The sequence below is a fragment of the Anarrhichthys ocellatus genome, unplaced genomic scaffold, assembly GCF_004355925.1.
Source record: "Anarrhichthys ocellatus isolate YVR2014 unplaced genomic scaffold, GSC_Weel_1.0 scaffold2, whole genome shotgun sequence".
Taxonomy (NCBI): domain Eukaryota; kingdom Metazoa; phylum Chordata; class Actinopteri; order Perciformes; family Anarhichadidae; genus Anarrhichthys; species Anarrhichthys ocellatus.
Window position 1 is genome coordinate 16,846,478 of NW_022280032.1, and position 15,490 is coordinate 16,861,967.

The window sequence follows — 15,490 nt, forward strand, 5'->3', positions numbered from 1 at the left end:
TTCCCCCTAAGGCTGCGTTCTTTCCCCTATGTTCTTCTCCCTGTACACCATCAGCTACACCTCCAGTCACCAGTCCGTCAAGCTCCTGAAGTTTGCGGATGACACCACCCTCATTGGACTCGTCTCTGGTAGAGATGAGTCTGCTTACAGGTGGGAGACTGACCATCTGGTGACCTGGTGCGGCCTTAACAACTTAGAGCCCAATGCTCTAAAGACAGTGGAGATGGTTGTGGATTTCAGGAAAAACATAGCCCCACCTGCCCCTATCACTGTGTGTGACTCCCCTGTCAACACTGTGGAGTCCTTCTGCTTCCTGGGCTCCATCATTACCCAGGACCTCAAATGGGAGCTGAACATCAGCTCCATCACCAAGAAGGCCCAGCAGAGGATGTACTTCCTGAGGCAGCTGAAGAAACTCCACCTGCCAAAGATGATGATGGTGCACTTCTACACTGCCATCATTGAGTCCATCCTCTGCTCCTCCATCTCGGTGTGGTACGCTGCAGCCACAGCCAAGGGCAAGGGCAGACTGCAGCGCATCATTCGCTCTGCCGAGAGGGTGATTGGCTGCAATCTACCGTCCCTACAGGACTTGTTCGCTTCAAGGACCCTGAAGCGAGCAAGAAAGATTGTAGCCGACCCCTCTCACCCTGGACATGATCTGTTTGTGCCCCTTCCATCTGGCAGGAGTCCGCTTAACAGGACCAAGACCTCACGCCACACGATCAGTTTCTTCCCGTCCGCAGTCGGGCTCATTAACAAAGCCCGTGACCCCCACTGACTCTGTCATCCCCTGGACATTTCATTCTGGTCACTCCCCTGCACATCCCCGTTTCTTTATTTAATCACACTGGACACTTAACATTTCACTTACATTTCACTTGTTTTACAGTCCTGTTATGTTTTGTTGTGCACTTTATTTTATTGTAAATTTGAATATGTTTCTATTTCTTGCACTGTGTTGATTGTTTAATTTTATTGTTAAATGTTACGCACCACCCGCCATGACAAATTCCTTGTAGGTGCAAACTTCCTTGGCAATAAACGGTTCTGGTTCTGATAAGTAAACTCTGATTTAAACTCACTCTGACCTGATGATTGACAGTAGGCAGAGGAGAAAGGTTGTAAACTAACAATTGTGTTAGTTAGGGAGACATCCTGTTCAATGAGAGCTAGACAGACACCTTCAACAAAGGGGGGGGGGGTTAGCAGGAAAGTGTTAACTTAACAAAATAATTCTGTCAGAAGTGATAAGATTATGAAAACTGTTTTGTCCAATGATTTAAGAATGATCCGTTGTCTACCTTATATGGACCAGGAGATTGCAGAAAGCGCTAAGGAGAAAGGTATATATGGGAGGAGACAACAAAGGGTCAAGGCTTTTTGGAGGCTTCTGGCTTCGGGAGGGAAACTTGATTCTTTGTGAGCTTGGTACATGTGACATGTATTATCTTTTACATTTTTTATTATTCCTTTTTGGAAGCTTTTACCTTAATTTTTGTAAAAAACAAATAAAACTGGTCTGTATTTTGTGCATTCAAACTGTCGTAGTTGATTTTCTTTGAAAAGACTGGTCACAGATGAGGTTGGAGTCGAAGATCAACTTTTCAGAATTCTTTATTGGACATGAATCATGGGAGAAAAAACACAGCTTGCTAGAATGTAGGATCTCTTCAACTTCACTAAAAAGTCACACAGGTCTTATACTCCTCTGTCTACACAAAGGTGGGAGTGAGACACATACATTAGTGTCTGGCTCCCCATCCATACATTGGACGTTAACTAATCTAAACTATATGTTTGAACCTAAAGGTCAGATAGAGAAATGGAGAACCCTGACATCCAAGACCTAAGTCCCCAAATTTATCAGGGCTGACCCCTGGGTCAACCAAACACATCTGTTCAACCAGGGTGCATCTGGTCACACAAAGCTCAACTTACAAATTGAAAATATACTTATAGGTTGTGTTGAGAATGCACATAAGCTGCTATAATAGCTACTTACAATGTTATCAATAACATGTATATACAGGAGATATAAAATATCTCCACACAACCAAAGTCCAGTGTTGCTCATCTCTGGTGGGGCCCTTGTAGTCTCCTAAAGGTAAGAGAGATCTTGCCCTGGGATAGACAGTAGTAAATACATTAGACAGGTGATTTAAATTACATTCCTGTTACAAGATGGTGTTGTTCAAGTATTGTTGTGATTTACTAACTTGGTTGACTCAGATTGATTTTGATGCTCTGCTAATGTGTCCTATATGATGTTGCAGTGTGATTATAATGCTTAGACATTAGCTGTTGTGTATTAGGAAGCAATAGTGGTCAGATTGGCATTTGCATCAGGGGTGATAGGGCCTTTATAACCGAGCGAGGTTCCCAACCACACAGGGTTCCTCTTCCAGCGGTGGCCCATTAGAGCGGGTCCATCCTTGAGTACATCCAGTCCTCCCACACCTATTGCACAAACACACCTAAATCCGTCGATATCAGTCAGTCGGGAAGGCCGACATTTTTAGCCTGAAATAAGTTATACGACGGTGGCTAGTGTTATTAAGTTATCCTGGCTTTTGCCTCCCTAAGCAGACAGACAGTCTCGCATGTAGATTTTGGGGGGTGCGTTCGTTACTTAGGTCAGAGGTTACTGAACTGAGGTTGTACTGAGGTTGTCTTCCAGTGCTTCACTCACACTGGGAGGGGGTAGTGGTTACGCAGCCAGGCTGCACACCTTTTCAGTCTGTGGAGGAAGCCGCTTGTGAACAAAGAGGAAGATGGTTGGGGGCAGTTGCACCGCTTGGAACTTAAGACTTCTTTGTGGTAGCACATTAGCATGAATCATTCCCAATTGTTATTTAATGACCAATTCATTCCTCTGGTGATAGTCATGCTTGGTCAGCATAATTTACACGTGTGCTTGTGTTTACCAGCAAGAGTTTGAACTCACACATCAGTCCTATTTAGGATCTATATATCAGAATCAGAACAGTTTATTTGGCCACAGTTGCACATACAAGGAATTTTACATGGTGGATAGTGCATAACATTAAACATACAACACAATGCAAAAAATATTAAAATGTACAATAAAATATCAAATATAGTGCACAGTACTTTAAACAAGTGGTGTAAGTGTAATGTAAAAGTGTGTGTAATGTGTATTTAAATATAGAAGGGATGTGCAGGGGAGTGTATCGGTAAGAAATTGTCCTGGGGATGACAAAGTCAGTGGGGGTCCCGGGCTTTGTTGATGAACCCAACTGCAGATGGGAAAAAAAAAACTGTTCATGTGGTGTGAGGTCTTGGTCCTGATGGACCGCAGCCTCCTGCCAGACGGAAGGGGCTCGAACAGTTTGTGTCCAGTGTGAGAGGGGTCGGCTACAATCTTTCTTGCTCCCTTCAGGGTCCTTGAAGCGAACAAGTCATGGAGGGGCGGCAGATTGCAGCCAATTACCCTCTCGGCAGAGTGAATGATGCACTCAGACCGTGATGGAGGAGCAGAGGATGGACTCAATGATGGCCGTGTAGAGTGCACTTTTGCCAAAATCTTGGAGCATTTGGTCTGAGCTCTGCTAAAGCAGACTTTTTTTTTGGTGCCTCTTGGGTTTTTAACAGTTTTACATTTTTTAGAGCACTGATGGCTATGCCTACTACCCGATGGGCGTCTTTTCAAAGCCCTGGGGGCACGTACTAAAATACCTTTTCCCTCCTGCTTCCCTGATAAGGTGCTTCTCACTATATTTGACACCACATCCCCCATCATAATTGTGGCAGTTTTTAAATGAGGATTTGCCAGACTGAACCCCCCTTTTAACAGGGGTATGGCCATCCTGAATAGACTGCGAAAGATACCGCATAATTTGTTGCCATACTGTGTGCTTGCCCTAATAAAACCTCGAGCTCTCTGCCGGCCTGATTCATATAGTGTGACATACTGTATATCTGCCATCATCGCAAATGTATGGAGTATACACCATTTCCCATTAGCCTTTTGAAAAACTGCTTTACTGGTCTGAAGTGTAGCTTGACAATCACTTTTCCATATGTAAAAGGTATATACTTATTCTGATCGTTTTTTTCGAGATTTATTTGGAGAGCGATGTGTAGTGTGGCTTGTCATAAGTCAGAGTGGGTAAACGACGAGGTTCATCCGCCACATTTATACATTGCAGGAGCGGTACATAACTGTCACCCACTAGTTGATGATCCACTATGGCACTATTAACATAAATATTATAACACCCCCCATGAATGTTGGCGGGGTGAGGAGCATAGTGTATCCTAAAACGAGCATCATCAGGTGTTGATAACAGCTCCCCAGTATCTCAGCCAACTGCCCTTTAAATGTTAAAGTAGTTCCTTAGATGAGATTTGTAATTTGCCCAGAACGATGGACTTTGCTAATTTTGTCCTGTAGTTTCATATGTTATTTGGGTATACCCCAAATAAAGCGTAACTAGTTCATTTTTGTATTTATTGGTTTATTTGATAAGGGACAGTGCACATTAATAAAAACATTTCTGTAAATGCGCCAGAGTTAGCCAAAAGGCTATTTTCATCTGTAGTCCCAAGAGGCAGATGTTACAAAATAAACCTAAAAACAGAATGTAAGATTATGCATATGTGCAAAAAGATAGCTGAAATACAAATTCAGTAGACCAAGTAGGGAGGCTACCATCTTACATTGCCTGTTATACTAATCATATACACTCCATGTAGACTTTTAGTTCTTATTTTGTTGACAGATAACGAGAAGTGATGAATTAATCAGCACTTGGTATGTGATGTGTTCTATGCTACATGCCCAATAGGATTTTCTGTATGCTCACTACAAAACAATACAAGACAATTTGCTAGAAAACAGAACCGCAATGAGCGATTTAGTAAATGTCCCAAAGGCAGGAAACTGTATAGCTATCCAAGACGTAGACTCATCTGGGAAGATCAGGGTTCAGATACAAAGATACAAAAATGAGGGTAATGGTGGAGAAGAAGCCCTCATTTTCTAAATCTGTTTAATAATGATGGCAAAGGGGGAAAAACAAACTAGAACACATTAAAAAGTTTTTTTCAGTTTCTTTGTCGTTGGTATTTGTTATGTCACTCCTACAAAGGATATTTTGTCACGTTTGCTCTTCCTCAAACCTTTTATTGCTGTGAACCTACACACTGCCTGAGTCACCGATGCACCACAGCATGACAAAGGCAAGAGAGAGGAGAGCAGTCCCTAGTAGGTCTCCGAGGGCTGTGAGGTAGGGTATTGAGTAACTGTCGGGGTCTTTACCCCTCCGCCATAGACAGTGGACCATACAGTCAGCTGTACACAGCAGGAAAAAGACCTAAGAGACAGACCCGAGTGATATTGTGAAACAGAGGATGCATGTGGGTGAAAAATGACCAGATGTTTCACTCACCTGAATCAGGGAAGCAGACAAGAAGGCAACAGTCAGGAGAGGACTGGGCAAAGTCTGGCCTCCTTTCATCAGGTGAATAGCATGTAAGAAGATGAGCTGACCAGGGATCACCAATAGAAGCAGAACCTGAGCAGATCGATGGTTTGCTCCTGCATGACAAAGCTGAACATCAGAGTGTGTGGGGGTTGGGGTAGTGGGTGAAGGGGCTTTATTCTTTATTTAAATAGTTTGACCATTTTGTCTTTACCTGAACCAAAGAAAGTGCGGCAAGAGCTAAAGCAGCCCTTACGGTCTTCAGGAACCTCTCCAGGTGGGTAATTCAAATGCAAATTAGTAGAAATACGACTAGACTGTATGGAGACGAGGTTTCCTCCAATACCTGAATAGAAAAGATAAGCTCAGATTTCAAACAGCTAGAGCCACAAAAGGATGTATACTCCTTTTTTCACACACGCAGTAGTACTTACTGAGAGTTGTAAACAGACATTTATTGGAGTTTGATTTGACATAGTAAGCCAGCACTATCAAATATATTCAATATACATGAGACCAATTTATTAGAACTAGTATTAATAGTATGAGTTAAATAATTTAACATATAACCTGTTAACGATAACAAAAGAAATAATTTAAAAACAGAGCAGAGCAGATGTCATCACCATAAAATTGTGCCATTACCTCCAAGGCAACAGAGGAAGAAATTAAGAATACTGTGGAGCACTAGCTCCAGACGGAGGAAATATATAAGAAAGTGTTCAGAGCAGAATATTAAGTTGTTCTCCGGAGACTGCTCAGGGTTTATACTTTGCTCAAAGAATAAACTGTATTGCATCGAACTGACCATTTCCAGTGATTTCTTCAGACATCTTTGGGACACCAACAGCTACAAATAACAGAATAAGTGTTGGAGCAGGCCCAGCCTGAGCTTCTGTTTTCCAACACTTTGATGTGTAAAATTGTTAGAGTTCCCCTTTAAGTCATTCCATTCCATTATCCAAACCGCTTATCGTTTTCAGGGTCGCGGGGCGCTGGAGCCGATCCCAGCTGACATTGGGCGAAGGCAAGGTACACCCTGGACAGGTCGCCAGCTTATCGCAGGGCACATGTAGAGACAGACAAACATTCACGCTCACATTCACACCTACGTGCAATTTTGAGTCTCCAAATAACCTAAGCTGCATGTCTTTGGACTGTGGGAGGAAGCCGGAGATCCCGGAGGGAACCCACGTGCAAACTCCACACAGAAGGACCACCCAGATCGAACCCAGGCCCCTCTTGCTGTGAGGCTAGCCACTGCACCGTGCAGCCTCCTTTCAGTCATCTTGACCTCAAATAACAATGCACCAGTTGGAGCTATAGTTCTATCTTCCTTTTCTGTCATCCGTTGAGCTTCCCATGAATAGACAGGTATTATCTTACTTTCACATACAGGTTTTACAATTGTGTTTTAAGCCCATTCTACCACAGTTTTGTTTCCCCCACACAAAACGTATACGGGCCATTCTACCGAATTCGTTGAAAGTGCTGTCCCCCAACAAGAAAAACTATTTAACAAAACAATTAAGTATTCAGACAGATATTTACTAAGAATGTGTTATGGTCTATTTAAACCCAAGGCATTAAATTAGATAGTGATAAGCTAAATATATACAAAAATCATCATTTATAGGGTACTTTCTATTGGGAAGTAGCTGTCCCCAACCCTGACATCTAAATTTCAATTTCTGTAAATAACACTTAAAAACAATTTTTAGATTTTGTTCAATGGTGTAATTTCAAAGATCTTTATGATTAAGTTTAAAGAGAAGTTGTAAGATTTAGATTTATTTTGGGTTTAATTTTAAAATTAAAAAACTATACCCAAAAAAAATCATGTCCCCAGTTTTCATGTCACTACCGAAACACAAGAGTTTTAGTCCATTGGCTGAGCCTGGTTTTTAGCCACACCCCTGCATTTTTGACCAGGCAGTGACACTGCATCCCTGTCCCTCATGGCTGAATGGCAAGTAGCTAAATCCCATACTTTTGATATAAATGTGTTCCAAAGTCTGAAAATCTGTGTGTAACCTTAATTGTCACTACCGAACACATTCTCTTCAATTAAGTAAACGTTTCGGGGTTTAATGTAAAGTATTATGTTTTTATGTGTGTACACCTCTTCAAATATGTGAATGCTAGCCATCCGCTTGCCAGCATTCTTTAGTTATGCTCAAAGTTAGGTAGAATTGTCACTACCGAAACAGTCACTACCGAAACATATGGTAAAGTCTCTTTCCATTCATTCTCACTTGGCCATCTTCCGTTCTCATATGCCCATTCCCTTTGAATCAAATTTTATTTCATAGTCTTATAAGATTCCAATACAAGCAATACTTATATCTCGCCCAATGTCCTTTTATTTTACCCGTTATCTGTCTGCAGGTGCCCTTGAGGTCAAAGTCATGCACAACATTAGGCGAAACCGCTTTTATTGACCGCGACGAGAGGACAAGATCTGGTACACAGTGGACAAGGTCGTCACCTTAATCCCTCCACCAGAAAACGTCACACAGAGGCATGTCCAGATCAGCCCAAGAGTGTTCACCGCAGTATGTGAAAAACTAAATTTGTGAATGGATTTGTGATGGTGTCCGACACTGAACCCCCTTAAACATACAGTACAACATAATATCAGTTATTTGTCAATGTTTTCTTGTTCTCTTTTACTGAACCCACTTGGGTCATTTTCCATTGATAAGTAATGTTTGTACTTTAAATGGTTCTGGATGAACAATTGTTATGTCTTCAAAAATAAAATTATTCTATTGACCACAAAACATTTGTGTTTGAAATATATTCCCAACCTAAGGCATGTTATGAGTTAAGATTAAGCAATAAGGTTGAGGAAATATGATACAACCTTGCAAACAAAATACTGTGGTCACAACCGAAACAGTGCAGTCATTGCCAAAACACTGGATGTTTTGTAAAAAATAAAGTATATTGAATTATCAACTAAAATGTTATGATACTGATTGGTTTAATGTATGTTCAATTGTATCAATCATCAACTCTGGAATCAATATGATCAGTATTATGCATTTTACAAAAAAATATTGCATTTAGATTTTGACGAATTGTATAAATTGAACTTAGAAATTTGGTACAAATCTCATTTTTATTGATTTAATTGTGAAAACCTTCAAGAAATATTTGTAAAAATACTCTTCAGAGAAGGGAAGGAAACAATCTTAACAGGTTAATAATAATACTTTTTTACTATAGTGTATTACTATGTTTCGGTAGTGACAATTTTTGGGAGAGGAAAAACATTCCAACACAGTCTGAAAATACAAGATAAAAATTGACGGTTCTTTTACTAGATATGTGTACTTTAGATATGGTACAATATATATACGGACAAAGTTTTGGGAATAAAACATACAAAATTTTAAAATATTTCCAACCTGACTTTGAACCAATTCGGTAGAATGGCCCATACACGTTTCCAATCAACTGGCTGACCACTATAGTTTTTGATGTGTTTTCAGTGCAACTTTAACAGAAAAGTTTAGTATCAATTTGTCTTTGAAGGCACTAGTTTTTGGAAGTCAACTATAAGTCATGTATGGCCTGTGAGAAAACTATGTTTAAAAGCGCTCCTAGCGATGGCTAGGTGTTACAACATGTTCACTTGTCGAAAGCTTAGACCAAATGGAAAACTACTGAATGTATTACGCCACCACCAAATAAGTTAATGATTAACTCAAGGACAAAGGGTGCAGCTGCTGAAAGATGTGGCTGACCAAATTCCAACAGATCACGACAACAACAAGGTAGTGCAGATCGAGGTCTCAACCAATCCCTGGACTGAGCTTGTGGTCATGTATGGAAAATAGGTGGACTTTTCTGAGAGTATAAGAACTAGGACTTTCCAGAAATCGACAGATCTTCTTCGGACTGTCGGGCAGCTAACTGGAATACGCCAGTCTGTCGGGTAGAACGCATTAGACCTCTATTCCATGGAATATATTTTTTGTATTTCATAGTGTGGTTCAATTTGTAACTGTACTTGCTTTTGTTAGAGAATAAATTTCTTTTGATTTTTAACTATTTTTTTGACGGACCTCAAGCCAGAGTGGACTCACTCTCTTGGGAGAAAGTCCGGACGCGACAGGCCCTAATAAAAACAGTGTCCTGGGGGAGTGACTATGAATCTAGTGGAGAGTCTGGAGGTGGGGGGGGGGGGGGGGGGGGGGGGGGGGGGGGGGGGGGGGAGTACGGTGAGGGCAGACCTGTATTGTATGTGGCATTGGAAAAAATAGCTTTGTCGCGTTGTAGCTTAAGGATTCATCCATGATTAAAATATTGAAACTCACCATTTATGACTGGAGCATAAACTATAATTCCTGACAGGTTTGGATTTGACACAGTCTTCTCCAGAATAAGTCCTCCAATGCTAAAACAAAGACACATACATTTCTCCTTGTAAAAACCTGTATTTTGACAAGCAGTGATGTGAGGGAGATGATTATTATCTATAAACTCACGGCCTGGACCTTTTAATGCCAAGGAAAATTGTTAAAAACTAATAATTGACTTCATTTATAAACTTCTAAATCCACCCCACACCTAAATGTACAAAGATCAAGTACCCTTGAATACATGTGCATGCTTTCCAAAACGTCAGCGACGACAGAGATGAGTACCTGCTGATGACCATCGCTGTAATGATTGGTTCCCAGCCTGTGCGGAGCAGGATGTGACTGGCTGGATGTTTGGAGGAGATCACCACCCAAAGAGGAACCAGGCACAAAAATAACAGATCCACCAGGTACAGCACGTAGGGATACAGGACTGTCAAGAGAAAAGCCTTTTTATAACCATTATTGTTAACCAGGTTCCTGGTCTTTATGTGTTAGTTCCAGAGTACCATCTGTTGGCCAAAAGTGAAAATTACATGACCTTTGACTCCAACATGCTTGTCTCTCTTTACCTATGAGGGAGTAGAACCAATGACTGAAGCAGGCCAGAAAGGCAAGAGTGATGAGATCCCCAAAGCTGGCAGCCATAGGCGTGGCCACGTTGTCAGGGTTGATTCCCAGTCGCTTGGAGCCAATGATCACTCCCACCATAATAATACCTAGAGAGGGTTAAAGACAAGGTAATGTACTTAATCTATGAGGTGACATTGGAACAGTCCTGAAGGCATTCATTCAGTTGGAAAGACCTGATAAACTTAATTTAATGTCAATCTGAATGGAAGAATGGCTCTTAAGTCTTGAGTTCAGCAGAATTTTTATTATAAAGAAAATAAAGGCGATGTAAGAGCAAAATGAAAAGGGAAGTGAAGCATAGACGTATGTATGCAGAACATAATACCTCGCTACACATCTGCCTCTGTTGCACTGAGCTTGTCAAAATCAGTCTGTGCTGAAATGTAAATTGTTGGTTGATCAGAAGCCATCTGCAACCAAAAGTGATAAACCAATGCAGAATTGATTTAAGTGTCCTAGATGCACCTTATCACAGTCCCTCTGTTCATATTCCTATTTCTCAAAAGTTTTCTAACATGGAGACCAGCTTACTGAACTAAACAAGTTTCATGAGGAGTGCATATTTTTCTGAGTCTGTGTGTGTTTGATTTGTCCGTTTTGGGCTACTGTAGAAACATGACGGTGCAACATGACGGACTCCGTGAAGAGGACCCGCTCCTTATTTATATGAATGGCTCATTCTAAGCTAAAAGACAGCCATTCTTAGTTTCAGGTGATTATACACTAGTGAAAACATCGCTATGATTATTATACTCAATTTCTGCTAATAGATCCCATATAAAAGCTACACACTGGTCCTCTAAGCTTAATTTATTCCTGAGGTCATGGGCGAAGCAGAGAAGGTTTGAACAGATGTAATTGTGATGTGTGTAGGAATAGGATGCACCTGTCTAAGGACAGCGGTTCAAGGTGATGACAAGTTGTGTTGTTACCTTGCAGCAATGAAGCCATGAAGGCGGTTGAAACACTGGTTGAACACAGGAGCATCACATGGTTGTAGGGCATCTTTCTTTCTGCCATCCAGCCCAGCAAAGTCGCCATCAAAGAGGTCAACAGGCCGAGCACTGTGGCTTGAAGCTTTAAAACGAGGGTGGTAGAGAGAAATATCCCCAAGTCACGATATATCCCAACAAAATGATGTAGATAAACTGGTAGTGATACAGAAATGGTTAATTAGAAGATAAAATGAATGCAATCCATCACAAAGGTGCTTTTTCCCCAAATAAAAATAATGTACCTGTTTGAGCCCCAGGTTCCCAACGATTAACAACCACTTTTCTCTGGCAGTTTCCATTTTTCGTGCATTCACCTGAGAACATCAGATATGGATTAACTCATTAAAAACTGGGCAAACTCAATGTGCTGATGGAGGGTGTGTAATATGATTGAGAGCTTCAGAGCAGCTGGATTTTGACGTCATTTTTTGTTGTTGTCTGAAGTCAAGAATTAACTTTGAACCTCAACAGATAAATATTGTTCATAATGTTACACCAACTCACATAAAATAAATAACTAATCATTTGGAAAAATGTGTACTCCTGTTGAATCCAACATAACAAGTAAATATTATCCGAATAAAAAAGAAATACTATATGTATAAAAAAAAAATGATAAGGTTGCTTATGGCCAATAAAGAACAATTCATCTGATTGGCTTTGTAAATTTGACTACTCTCTATATTGTTAGTGTGCGTAAGTCAGATATTGAACAAAAGGACAAAACTGATCATCGTGACAAAAACGTCACAAAATGCTTTGGGGAAAAACAAACTATACATGTTTACATCACATAAGCATACAAACATTTAAATAGGAAATTAAACTATAAAGTAATTAATAACTTGATCAATTAAGAAATTACCAAATAAAATCACTTTACTGTTTACTACCAAGCAATGAGCTTGAAAAACGGTGACCTTAAAGGACAACGATGATCATCTTCTTTATTTTTCTGACTGACGAGAACTTCTTTGAAAACACCAAGAATGTGTTAATCTGCTCTCATTACTTTCTAACTCCCCTACCCCGACTACTTTATGGCACTCAGTCCTCATCGGCTACTACTGAATGTGAAACTCTATAAAAAACTGGACATGAATACATAGTTTACATTACTTTAGATACTTTTGAGCAGCAAGTCACTGGAGTATTTGGCAAATGTGACTCAAATAGGAGTGATAGATTTTCCTTCATAAACAAATGCGCTAACTCAGTGCAACAGTGTGGCTCTACACTATGTTTGACTCTTTTTGTAAAATAAATATTTGATCAATATATTCTCTTCTTTTCCAAGAAAACATCATTTCAGATTATTGGACTGTCGGTATCATCATTTCGTTCTGCGGGATATTGTGCTGCGAGTTGTTCTGCTGCCGTGCTCTGTGAGGAGTTTCACACGAGGACAGCGAACCCATGATGCAAGGAGGCAAAAATATAATTCTGAGAAAGAGGTTGTAGTTGCCCAGTCAATCAATTTTCCATGTTATTCACTTCCCTCCAACTCTATTGCCCACCTCTGTCCATTTTACTGCATCGTCAGTGTTATTTTATATTCTGTGCAACGTCTCGTGGTATTTCTTTGTGATTGTATATATGTTATAAATAGATTACTTACATGAGGTCTCTTTTTGTGTACATCATGGTACGCGTGTGATTGGATTAAATTGCTAGCTCGTGTGCACATGTCTGCGTGCGTTTGTGTGTTAACAGGCGCACACACTCACAGCAGTAGAGAGTCTTGAGGCCAGAGTCATTTCCAGGTTCCCCTTCATGCCCAACACTGCAGGGACTAGGATGAACATCTCTGTGATTTCCTGGAACACGTCCCAGTTCTGCTTCGAAAACACATACACAAACTTAATATAGTAGATGAACCGCGGTCAACACCAACACAACAAACACACAATAAATCATCTTTGTTTTCAGCCAAGGTGATGCTCCCTTGAAATATACACACCAACTTTGAAATTCAAAATACTTTTTTGGTTTATTTCATATTCTCAGCTCTCTTCATCTCTTTACTTCCTGGCAAATTGAAGAGCTTTTCCGTGCAAAACCTCCTTCATTTAGCTTCCAGGGATGTGGAAAGACACCCAAACTGTAAAACACCTCTTTGTCCTCCTCGCCTTTTCTTTGTTTTCTCACCTGAATCACTTCAAGCAGCATCCCAGCAGAGACGGTACCGAGCCCGGCCAGCACAAACGGCACCAGGATCTGAAGCACCATAGAACAGACTGACTCAGCAGGTGCACCGGAGCCACCTGCATCCTTTGCTCTCGTGGATCCACTGATCCTTGACCTACCATACAGTTGATTTGGGAGCAGAAAGTCTGTCTCCTGTGGCTCATAATGCAGACTGGTGTTGGCTAGCGAAATATTCCCATTAGAGCTAAAAGGTTGTGGACTTCCATAGTTTTGAGATGGGGACGGGTTGGATCCGTACTGTTGGCTGGTGCCTCTGCCCACAGAGCCACTTGGGGACAGTAGCTCATCTTGTGACTCTGGGACAAACATGGTGAAAAGCTGGCAGGATGTTATTCCTGCTGCTCTGGCTCCAGAGAAACAGCGTGGCTCCGACACTGGTCACAAACAGTTTGCCTAAAAGGAAAATGAGAAACACCATAAAGAATTATAGAATTGGTGGATGCAATCGAAAGCGCAGCATTCAGTTATGAAGTAAACATGTCTTGTTCAATGATCGGACTTATTTCACTTCTGAAAAATAAAGAGTGCAACTTTGGCTTGCAGAGAGCTTGGCCGAGTCATCTGATGGGACAGATTGCCTGCATTATCATTCTTCATGCTTGTTTCCCCATCAGCAACACTGAGGCTGTGTTGTCTGACATTGACAATGCTCTTCATTTGGAATTCCTAAGAGATGACCAGGTACTAAACAGCTGAGGAAATAGAGTTGTGAGTGAGGCATTGTTCAAAATATATAACCTCCTTTTACCCAATCTGCAAACATGGCATATCAGCAAACATGCTTTTCAACAGTGTGTGAAATAGTATCTCTGAACAATACTGTTGAAGAGGCTTTAAAATAGTGTTTATATAATATGTTTGGAAGTTAAGAAACTGTAAGGTTTTTGCAGAAAACAAAGGGCTGGACCCAAATGCAGGGAGACTCGGGGAAACGGAGGGTTGGATAATTGTGGGTTTAATTGTAACAAAAAAGTATTCAACACAAAAAAGTGTGAATCACAAGTCGATGAAAATAAAGCATCCAAAGAAACAGGGAACACGGCAAAGGGGAGCAGACACTAAACGTACCGGGAGGAAATGGCAGACAGACGAAAGACGGACCAGGTCGGACCAGGTCGTCTGCAGAAACTTGTTGTTCCTGCAGACGAACGAACACTGAGCCAAGGGACACACAGGGTTTAAATACACAGGGAAGGTGCAGGTGATTAGACACAGCAGGTTACAATTAAGGGTGGGGCAGACGATCACGAGAGGAACAGACAGGGGCAGAAAGTGAAGTGAAGCAGACTGAGGAGGTGCAGGTTATTAAACGCAGCAGTGTCTAATTAGGGGAAGGGCAGACCCTCACAGGGGTAAGACAGACAAAGAAATAAAGTGCAAGACACGGAACATCTCAATAAAACAGAATAAATAACTAATTCAAAACATAAATCGTGACAGAAACTGAAACTTTGATGGAGCTACATCATTTTATTATGTTAAATATTCATAGTCAAGCAATATCTAATCATCAAACCCTCAAAATGGTCAGACCAAAACTACTTTGATCAGAAAACATATCAAATCATTTAAGGCAAAGTAATGTTATTGACAAGGAGTCCTGTACCCGTAGCAGATGCACAAGGGTATCTAAAGAAATGCATGGTACATCAAATAAACACAGTATAATGAAGGGATTTCTACAGTTAGGCACTAATCATCTCCAAGGTCATGACCAAAGGGTTGAGGATGAAATAAGATCTTAAAAGAAAGTTTTAATTCTCAGATCAAATCAATTTGTATTGCTGAATATCTCTATGTGTGTCTCAGTCTCTCCAGCATGTCTGCTCACACAGAT

The 15,490-nt window shown here is 40.9% G+C and overlaps 1 protein-coding gene across 1 annotated transcript; it reads right to left on the bottom strand.

The window, feature by feature from the left end:
- Positions 1 to 4,662: 4,662 nt before the first annotated feature.
- Positions 4,663 to 14,793, bottom strand: slc41a2a (solute carrier family 41 member 2a). Its single transcript, XM_031870762.1, has 11 exons — positions 14,722 to 14,793; positions 13,594 to 14,046; positions 13,173 to 13,280; positions 11,688 to 11,759; positions 11,383 to 11,527; positions 10,390 to 10,536; positions 10,103 to 10,250; positions 9,773 to 9,852; positions 5,662 to 5,793; positions 5,415 to 5,563; positions 4,663 to 5,339 (listed from the first exon to the last, which is right to left on the bottom strand). Exons 2-11 carry the CDS (start codon positions 13,960 to 13,962, stop codon positions 5,163 to 5,165), a joined length of 1,527 nt encoding a protein of 508 aa, XP_031726622.1. The 5' UTR covers positions 13,963 to 14,046; positions 14,722 to 14,793; the 3' UTR covers positions 4,663 to 5,162.
- Between the last annotated feature and the right edge of the window lie 697 nt (positions 14,794 to 15,490).

Coding starts and splice junctions, on each gene's coding strand:
- slc41a2a (XM_031870762.1), bottom strand. CDS start 13,962: ATGTTTGTCCCAGAGTCACAAGATGAGCTACTGTCCCCAAGTGGCTCT. Junction 13,281..13,593: donor TGCTGCTTGAAGTGATTCAG/GTGAGAAAACAA, acceptor TTTTCGAAGCAG/AACTGGGACGTGTTCCAGGA. Junction 11,528..11,687: donor GGAACCTGGGGCTCAAACAG/GTACATTATTTT, acceptor CTCGTTTTAAAG/CTTCAAGCCACAGTGCTCGG.